Here is a 9,844-nt window from a genome sequence, read left to right on the forward strand (position 1 = left end):
TCCGACGTGTCACCCGCCGGCCCCGCCCCGCGCACGTCATGCGGGGAACCCCGCCCCGCAGCCAATGGCGGGGCGCGACGTCACGGGGCCGCCCCCTGGAGCGCGGAGCGCGGCGCCGGGCAGCGCGAAGGGACGCGCCCGGGGCCGGCGGGCGGGCGGTGGCAGAGGGTCGCGCTCCCGCAGCCGCTGGCGGCCGGCCGGCGTGACCCGGGCTCGGGCCGGGCCGGGCCGGAGTGGGACCTGCTGCTCCCCCCGCCGCGCAGCCGGGAGCGGGAGCGGGCCCGGCGCGGAGACGCGGCTGCAGGGAGGCTCCGGGGCCCGGCGCGGTTCAGGGCCGCTCCCGTTGAAGCCCTGCTAGAAAGGGTGGTTATGAGCAGCCGCGTCCCCATCCCCCAGCGCCCCCAGGAACCAGCTGCGGCCACCCGGGAAGGAGCCGGGCCCAGCCCCTGCAGAAGGGCAAACGCTGCCTTCACGGCTGACCTGCACCAAGGACCCAGGGACCGAGGCCGTCCACCCGGCTCCGACCCGTGCGCCGGCGATGGGGCGCAGCGAGGAGCGATGCCCGGCGCCGCGGGGATTTGCTGGACAGACTGTGAGACGCAGGCCGTTCCCTTGCCTGGCGGGGCAAGGGGCGAGCAGCGGCACAGGGTGCCGGCGGCCCCCCCGACAGGCTCTCCAGCAGACTCGGGGCGCGGCCCGCAGGCCTGCACAGCAGGCGCGGACGGTCCGCAGCAAGGGCGCAGGGTCTGGCCACACGGGGCCTGTCCTTGTCCACTTACACACTAACGAGTCGGAGCATGAAACAAGTCACAGCGTGCGAGTACAAGTCCGAGCGTGCTAGTACGAGTCACAGCACGCAAGTATGAAGCGTGCGAGCACAAGTGGGAGCACGCGAGTCCGAAGCATGCAGACGAGCCGAGCCGAGCCGAGCCGAGCGAGGAGGGGCGGCTGCCCCGCGAGGCGAGGTCACAACCCAAGGGGATCTGGGCATGTCTGGGAATTGCTTTGAAATCGGCGGGATGAAATTCAGCGGAGGCGAGGGCGAGGGGCCAGAGGGAGCCTGGCGCAGGCACCACGCGCCGGCGCGGCAGGAGGCTCCGTGGCCCACACAAGCGCCAGGAGCCGGCGGTGCAGCACTGCTGCTGCTGCTGCAAGGAAAAGGCAGGCCTCATCGCGGCCCATTGGCGCGTGCCACGGGCAGGCAGAGGCAGTGCTTCTTCCTCCTGCACTGGGGGGGCCTCAGCAGGAGTCCTGCATCCCGTCTTGCACGCGGCACGATCAGAAAGACATGGAAACCTTTCCAACAGCAGCCGGGACAAGGGGCCTGGGGGAGGCCTGTATCCCCATCGCGGGGGGTCTCCAAGACCAGGCAAAGCCCCATGTCTGGGCAGGCCTCAGTTTACTGACCCTGAGATCCCTTCCAGCCCTGCTGCCTGGATGACCTGTGGTGTCTGCACCCGCCGAGGGTGCCAGACAACAGGAAGCCCTCCCAGACTGAGGGAGGAGGAAAGAGCATGGTGGGCAGGGGGAATGGAGGCCCCCCGGGCTCCAGGGCAGGGCAGATGGGGACCTCGGTAGGAGGAGACTGGGGAGGGGCACGCATGCCTGGTGGGAAGGAGCGGGGGGTTGCAGGGAGCCCAGAGACAGGGCTGCGGGTCACTCAGAGCCATCTGGTGCAGGCAAGGAGCCTGCAGAAACTGCCCAGCAAGCTTCCCAGCCTGGCTGGCAGGACCCAGCTCTGACACCTGTCCCCCCCCCCGGATCCCCCTGCCTCCTCTCTGCCCCGTGCCACTGGGTGGTAGCAGCCAGCATCCCTGGGAGCCCCTCAACCCCTAACAGGTGGCACGACCACAGTCTCTCCGGGTCAGGACATGGCCCAACCCCAGCAACATCCGCTCCCGTTCCCCGCTGCTGTGAACCCAGGTCCCCGCAGACCAAAGTCTGGCCCAGGGAAAGCCCCCCCTGCCCCCAACCCCATCACTCTCCCCTGCTGCAGTCACCTTGGCCCCGGGCCCGGGCAGGCTTCCAGAGGCAACGGTCACTGCAGCAGAGGACTGAGCGCCAGCCCTGCCCCAGTCACGGCCAGAGTGGGAGGGCTGGAACAGTGTCACCCCCCAGCACAGGGTAGGAACTCCTCGGGCCTGCAGCCACCAGCCCCGTCCCTCTGCACACACGGATGCCCCTGGTCCCTGGTGCGCAGAGCTCTGCAGAGCTGGGACCAGACGATGCTGAGGAGCTGCAAGGCAAATCATGGGGTGTGATGGTCTCCTGCCAGCCCGGAGCCAAAAGCCGCTTGCTGGAGCCCTCAGGGCTGGGCCACGAGCCATGCACCGGTGGCTGCACCCAGCCACGGACGCAGCGCCTGGGCCGTCGGCACGGCACAGAGGGCAAGCACCGATGCCCTGGTGAGGAGCGAAGGATGTGCACACGGAGCAGCGTGGAGCCGGGAGAGGGTTTCGCCTCTGCCACAGCAGCAGCACCGAGACACACCCCAGGATCCCCACGTGGCATCTGGGGTCCGTGCACTTAATGGGAGGCCGAAGCCTGGGCTGCTCACCCGGCACAACCCCGACAAAGCCCAAACCTTCCCCTGGGCTGTGCCAGGCCAGGCAGCACAGCCACCCCCGGCAGGAGCAGCATCTGTCCTGTCCCATCTATGCCCTCTGACAACTCCCAGCCCTGGGCCAGGTCCTCGGGCCCTGCCTGGAAGAAGTCTCCACAGCATGAAGGGAAGCTTCGCCTTTCCCCTGGGCTGCCTGACCGGCTGCCCCAGCCGCTCACACATGGGCCCCCTCGCACAGTGAGAGCCGCGAAGCAGACACCCCACGTGCACAGGTGCCTGTGCAGCGATGACACCCCCAAAGCCCGATGCCCAGCAACAGCCCGTCGTGTCCCACCACCCTGGCTGCACACAGATCGCAGCTCCGGCACTGCCACCCTGCAGGCCTCGCTGGCGTGTGGCTCGGTACAGCTGCTGGCGGCCAGGACGGCGAGGGAACAGGTGAGCGCAGGGCTGGGGCCCGGCGCCCCACTGCAGGACCCGCGCTGCGCCGGGCAGCGGGGCGGGGGTGCGCCCCAAGCCCTGGCCAAAACGAGGCCTCAGCTGTGCACGGGGCCCTGTTCTGATCGGGGCCCGGGATCCCCAGCTGGTGCGCGGACAGCGGTGTCCGGGCTTGTTCGTGGCCGCCGAGCTCCTCATCACGCAGGTCCAGAGCCTGGGGGCTCTGCCCCGCACCGGGGCCGTGTGATCCGTGCAGACCCGCGCCCCTTGCAGGCGGACATCGCCCCGCGCGCTCCGCCCAACCTACCGCGCGCTCATGGGCACCTCGCCGGGAGGCAGCCCCGCGCCCGGCCACGCCGCCGTGGGGCGCGCGGGCTCCCTCGGCTGCCGGCCCCTGCACTAATCGGCGGGGCTGAGCAGGACGGGGCCAGGCCAGCCCCAGCCCCTACCTGCCTGCCTGCCCCCGCGTGCCCCCAGCCTCTACCTGCCCCCGCGTGGCCCCGCCCCGTCTCTCCCGCTTCCGCCGCCGGGCCCGCCCCTCGGTGACGCGCGCTGACGTCAGCGGAGCTGTCCGCTCAGCACCGCGGGCCGCGCTCGGCCCGGCCGGGACCATGCGCCGGGATCGGGGCCCGGATCGGGGCCGGGGCCGGCGCGGGGCCGCGAGCGCAGGTGGGCGCGGGGGGTTGGGCCGGGCCGGGCCGGGCCGCGGGGCGCGATCCGTGGGGTGCCGCGGGGCCGGGCCGGGCCGGGGGCAGCGGGCGGGGCTGGCTCGGGGGCGCAGGGGGGGCGCCTGGGGCAGCGGGCGCGGCGGGGGCGGGGCCGAGGGGGCGGGGGGGCCGGGGCTCGGGCCGCGGCGCCCGAACAAAGAGCGGGAGGAGCCGCCCGCCCGCCCGGGGCTCGCAGCCGTCGCCCGGCAACGCGCCGCCCCCGCCGCCCCCAGCACCGCGGGCCCCGCGCCGGGGGGGGCCGGGGCCGGGCCGGGCCGAGCCCCCAGCGCTGCCGGCAGGACGGGCCGGGCCGGGCGGGATCCCCGGGGCCGCTTGCACCCGCCGCGGGCGAGCGGCGCCCGGGACCTGCGGCCGCCGGGGTGGCCCCCGCGGGACGGGGCCCGGCGCTGGGACCGTGCCGGACAGGGGTGGCCGCGGCGGGGGCCCTTCGAGCACTAGGGCTCGCGGCGCCCCAGGCAGCGGAGCCGGGCCGGGGGGAGCACGACCGGCCCCAGCGCGGGGTGCCCGGCGCTCCGTGCCGGAGCTGAGCCGGCAGCGCGCGTGTTGCCATGGCAGCGGGCACGGGGGGCTGCCCCCCACCCCCCATCCGGCGGCTCGGGGCCGGGGCGCACACGGCGGGGCGGGGCAGCGGCGCCCCCCCGAGCCGCGCCCCGCCCCGCCCGGCCCGGCCCGGCCCTGCGCTCACAGCCCCGCGGGCCGGCGAAGGGAGGTGCCGGGGTGGCTGGGGCCGGGCCGGGGCAGAGCGGCTGGGGCGCGCAGTGCCGGCGCGAGCCGGCCGCGGCCGAGGCGGGGACGGGGGGGGGGGACGCGCCGCAGCCAATCCCCGGCGCCCGCGCCCCTAGCAACAGCCCGCGCCAATGGGCTTCGCCGCCGCCGCCTCGTGCGGGCCGGGCCGGGCCGGGCCGGGCCATCGCCGTGCTGGTGGCTGTGCCGGTCGGGCGCGGGGCGGGGGGGTGTCCGGGCGCCGGCGCCCAGCGGGGACCGGCCTTTGCTGCGGGCTCCTGGGGGGAGATTGAGAGGAGCCGTAATTACTGCAAACGAGCAACACGCCGGGCGGGCGGGCGGGCGGGGCGGGGGTAATCTGCAGGGGGGGGAGGGAGGCAGCCAGGCCGAGGCCGCACGCGCGGCCCAGCCGCTAGCCCGGGTGACCCCTTCCCGCGGGGCCGGCCAGGGCCTGTTCCCCGTCTGGGGCCGCAGGCAGGGCCCAGGCTGGGGTGGGGCCCGCCCCGCACCAGCACCAGCACCAGGGCTCGGGGCTGCCCCTCGGAGCCGTGGGGGGTGACGTCACGGGGGTGCTGCTGCGCAGCGGAGTGGGGTGCGGGGCGCGGCGGGCGGGCGGGCGGGGGTCCCCCGGGCTGGGACAGCCTCTCTTCCCTGGGGACCGCCCGCCCCGGGATAGTTTCGTATTCGTTTGGGGTCAGGGGGGACCTGAATAGACCTAGTGTGACCCCCACCGCTGGCTGCAGCCCACGCCGGGATCGCACGACCCCAGACAGGCGATCGTCCACCCTCTCTTTGAATTTACCCAGGGCAGGAGCGAGCACCACTTCCCTGGGAAGTTGGTTCCAGATCCTGGCTGCCCTGACTGTGAATATTGCCTCCTAATCTCTAGCCTGAACCTGTTCTCCAGCAGCGTCTGGCCATTGCTGCCCGTCACCCCAGGTGGTGCTGGGGGGAATAGGGCCCTTCCTAGTTGCTGCTGATCTCCCCTAACGAGAGGCTGAACAGGGTCAGGTCCCATCGCCTCTCCTTGTAGGGCCTGCCCTGCTGCCCCCGATCATGCAAGTGGCCTCCTCTGGACCCTCTCCATGCTGTCCACATCCCTCCTGAAGTGCGGCGCCCAGAACTGGACGCAGTACTCCACCTGCAGCCTGACCAGTGTTGCGTAGAGGGGGAGGATCACCTCTCTGGACCAGCTTGAGATGCACCTGTGGATGCGGGTGCATTGTGGGGAGCCTGGAGCAGGTCCCACTGCCCTTCCTGGTGCTGCTGCCTCAGTTTCCCTGCGAACTTGTGGCTTCTTTCTCTGGCAACACGGCACATCCTCGCAGCTGGCACAGGGCATGCAGGGGCCCGATGCTGTGTGCACCGCCCGGCCCGGCCCGGCCCAGCCCAGACCCCCTGGACCACCCCTGCCCTCTCTCCACAGCTGCAGGTGGCTGCAGGCCACAGCCTGGCCGGCAGGGTATGGGGACAGCGTGGGGGCCCTGAGACCGCGTCTGGGGCCCCAATGAGCCATGACCGCGACGGTGCAGACGCTGCGGTTCCAGCTGCTGCCGCAAGACGCCAGCCCGGGCTGGGCACACAGCTGTGAGCAGGAGATTGAGCGCCGGTACCAGGTGGTGCCCTCTGTCGTCTGCGCCATGTGCTGCCTCTTCGGCATCATCTACTGCTTCTTTGGTGAGGAAGGACGGGGCAGGGGGTGGGGACAGGGACGGTGTGACCCGGGGTGGGGGCGTCAAGGCAAAGGGGCAGGCGGGAGAAGGGCGCAGTCATCCTCCTGGTCCCTCAGCATGTGGGGGGGCTTGACTCCCTGCCCCCCACAGCCGCCGGTCCACAGGTGTGTGGACACAGGGCAGCACCATGCAGCACCTGGGCTTGATGGAAGTACAGCCCCATGCACACCTTGCATGCAGCCCATGCAAGGAGGTCACGGTGCTGCACCCCAGGCTGCAGCAGGCCCCAGGCCCCTCCCTGGAGCTCAGACATAAGGTCCTGGGGGTGAGGGTGTGGGAGCCACGGGGAGGGGAAAGGAGGACAGGGCAGTGGCAGCTCAGACCTGACTGCCACAGCCAGGGCTTGCTGACCGCAGGGATAAGCTGGGAGAACAGCCCCGCGGTGTCTTCCCCAGCTCAGCCTCGGGCCCTGTCCCTGCCCTTGTACCCTAGAGGGGATGGGGGGTGTGGGGACTGTGGCCTCATGTTCCCTGACGGCAGCCTTGTCCCTGCCCTCGTGCCCCAGTATGGGATGGGGTACAGTGGGGGCTGTGCCCCCATATCCCCCAGTCAGGGCCCTGTCTCTGCCCCCGCACCCGGGGGGGGGGGGCTGCGGTGCAGCCGGGAATCTGGGCTAGGGATGCAGGGGCAACGGCCCCATATCCCCCGACTGCGGCCCTGTCCCTGCCCTTGCACCCTGGCCAGGGGTCCAGGGGTCTATGGCCCGGGCCGGGAGGCTGCGCCCATTCCCCTGACAGCTCCCCAACCTCCCTCTCAGGATACCGGTGCTTTAAGGCAGTGATGTTCCTGACGGGGCTGATGTTTGGCTCCATCGTCATCTTCATGCTGTGCTACAAGGAGCGGGTGCTGGACACACAGCTGAGCGTGGAGGCCTCGGTGGGCATCGGGCTGGGCATCGGCGTGCTGTGCGGGCTGGTCACCATGCTGGTGCGCAGCGTGGGGCTCTTCATGGTGGGGCTGCTGCTGGGGCTGCTGCTGGCCGTGGCCGGGCTGGTGGCCATGGAGCAGTTCTACCACCCACCCACGGTGTGGGTGCCACTGGGGCTGCTGCTGGGCGGGGGCCTGCTGTGCGCCGTGCTCACGCTGCAGTGGCAGCGCCTCTTCACCACACTCTCCACTGCCGTCTTCGGCAGCGCCGTCATGACCGTCACAGCCGACTACTTCCTCGAGCTCTTCCTGCTGGTGCAGTACGTCTACGAGCGCGTCAAAGCGGCACCCGCCCGCCCCGTCTGCTGGTACAGCTGGGTCGTGCTGGGCCTCTGGCCGCTGCTGGCCGTGCTGGGCGTCCTGGTGCAGTGGAAGGTCACGGCCGAGGGCTACTCGCACACCGAAGGTAAGGGAGGGGCCGCAGGCGGCGGGTCTGGGGGTTGGAGGTCAGCGTTGGGCTCAAGTGACGGGTGCTGCTTCGGGGGTTAGGGCCCTGGGAGTGACCGTCTCAGTGTCTGGGTATTGGGAACTCATGCCAGGAGTGTCAGCATCGGTGCTGGGGACAAGGAGGATGTGGGGGGGTTGGCAGAGGCAGGGAGGTGGTAGGGAAGGGGCTGCAGGGCCTGGGTGGGCAGGCCCTGGGCAAGGGAGGGGGGCCTGGGGGACACGGGTGCTGCCAGCCCCTCGCTCAGCACCGGCCCCGTGCCCGTGTCGGTGCCGCCCGCAGTGATCATCAGCCGGCAGCAGCGCCGGGTGCAGCTGATGCGGATCAAGCAGCGGGAAGAGCGGAAGGAGAAGAAGAAGAAGCGGAGGCTGCACCCGCCGGCCCCCCACCCGCACCCCCACCCGCACCCGCACAAGGCTCACCCACCTGAGCCCGCCTACCGCCGCAAGCCCAACCCTGTGCGCCGCTTTGACGGGGACGTCCTCTCCCCGGTGAGTCCTCTCCCCATGCCTGCCCTGGGGAGGATGGGGTGGCGTGGAGGGAGTGGTGCTGAGGACCACCCCCAGGCAGCACCCCGGGCCCAACCAGCACATGGGGCAGCAGGGGAAGCTGTCCCACCCCCAGGCTGGTGACACGTGCCCCGCACTCACCCTGCCCTGTTGGGGCAGTGCTGCAGCCAGGCTGGGCAGGGGAGAGGCGAGGGCTGGGGGACTGGAGCCGGAGCCGGCCGCCCTCACGCCTCCCCTCTCCGGTGCAGAGCTACATCCAGAGTTTCCGGGACCGGCAGACAGGGACATCACTGAACAGCCTCATTGCCTCGCATGCCGTGGTCGACCTGGACTATGACTGTGGCTCTACCGTGCCCCTGACCACAGGCGCGGGGCCGGCCGTGCGCGTATAGCCCCCCAGCCACTGCAGGACACCAGCACGGGGCCCAGGGCTGCAGGGAGCAGCGGGAAAGGGGCTGCCCCACATCCGCCCGGGGCCTGGAGGCCAAACGGTGGATCCACCCCCTGGGCTGTAGGAGAGGGGGGTTCTGCACAGTGCCCCCAGGATAAGAGCAGTGGAGGGAAGGAAAGGGTTAACCTTCCCTGCCAGTAAGGACTCAGCTGGGGGGGGGCGGGGCAGAGGCCTGGAGCACAGTGAGACCGCCCCCTCCATGCACCCCTGCCCCCAGGCCCAAGCTGCCCCCCCAGCCAGGCCGGGCACCCCGGGGGGGTCCATACTCCAAGTGTGGCCCCCGGACTGTGCCACTCGCTCCCACCGCCTGCCCCAGGCAGCCACGACCCCCCACTCCCTGGCAAGGGTCCAATTTGGGATCCCGCACCCTCGTTGGGGTCCAGCTGCAAGCGCTGGTGAGGCTGTCTCCTTCCCCACTTGGCAGCTGCCAGGGCCCCAGGGGATGGGGGTGGGGGCCACGGCGCTCTTGTCCTGTCTTTGACCCCTGACTTGGGCTCGGGCAGCCGCCCTACCAGGCCCTGGCGCCTGCACCGCAATGGACACGGCTGCTGCTTGCTGCTGGCATTGGCATGGGCAGCAGGGGGGCACTGGCACCAGGGCAGGGCGTCCAGGTGCAGGACACGGGGCCTTTCCCATGGGACGCCGGCTCCCCTGGGCCCAAGCCAAGTCGGGGATGGGGGCCGCTCTCCTCCGGGCCCTGGACGCACCAGTTTGCTGTTTTGCTGGCAACTGTATTTGTAGCGGGGGCGGGGACCGGACCCGTGGGCAGGCAGCATGGGGCCGGTCCCGGGGCCCCAGGGGCTGCAGGTCTGCCCAGGTGCCCCCACGTCCCTGCGCGGCTCTGGCCTTGTACATACGCATCTCGCTGTGATTTGTCTTTGCTCCTGGGGATACCCCTGCCCACCCCCACATCCCCCAGCTGCGGAGGGACAGGCCCTGGGAAGTGGGGTGGGGTGGGGAGGGGGCCTGCATGCCCCCCACACCAGCACTACCACCCCGGCCTGTGCTGCGCCCCGCTGCGCCGTCGCCCTTGGGGGTCCCACCCGCACACAGCATGGCAGCCCCCGGACGCTGCATGTTTCTACCCCAGCGCCGGCCCCGGCACCTCGGCAGGGCCCCCCCCCCCCCCCCCCAATGCGCGTTCTCAGTCTTTTTGTAAATGTGCCAAACGCTGCTGGCTGCGGCCGCGCAGTAAAGAGCCTTTCGGAGCCGCGGCCCTGTGTGTGCCTGGGGCAGGCAGAGCAGGGCACGGAGCCGGGTGCTGGGGGCATGGCCAGCCACATGGCCAGGGGTAGGTCCTGGCTCCATCCAGCCCCGGGGCCGTGGG

The 9,844-nt window shown here is 71.7% G+C and overlaps 1 protein-coding gene across 1 annotated transcript; it reads left to right on the plus strand.

Annotated features, from left to right (window-relative positions):
* The first annotated feature begins 3,562 nt into the window (after positions 1-3,562).
* Positions 3,563-9,725, plus strand: TMEM198 (transmembrane protein 198). Its single transcript, XM_059727594.1, has 5 exons — positions 3,563-3,670; positions 5,879-6,129; positions 6,943-7,518; positions 7,840-8,048; positions 8,315-9,725. Exons 2-5 carry the CDS (start codon positions 5,967-5,969, stop codon positions 8,456-8,458), a joined length of 1,092 nt encoding a protein of 363 aa, XP_059583577.1. The 5' UTR covers positions 3,563-3,670; positions 5,879-5,966; the 3' UTR covers positions 8,459-9,725.
* The last annotated feature ends 119 nt before the right edge of the window (positions 9,726-9,844 follow it).

Source organism: Alligator mississippiensis, chromosome 4 (genome assembly GCF_030867095.1).
Source record: "Alligator mississippiensis isolate rAllMis1 chromosome 4, rAllMis1, whole genome shotgun sequence".
Classification (NCBI taxonomy): Eukaryota; Metazoa; Chordata; order Crocodylia; family Alligatoridae; genus Alligator; species Alligator mississippiensis.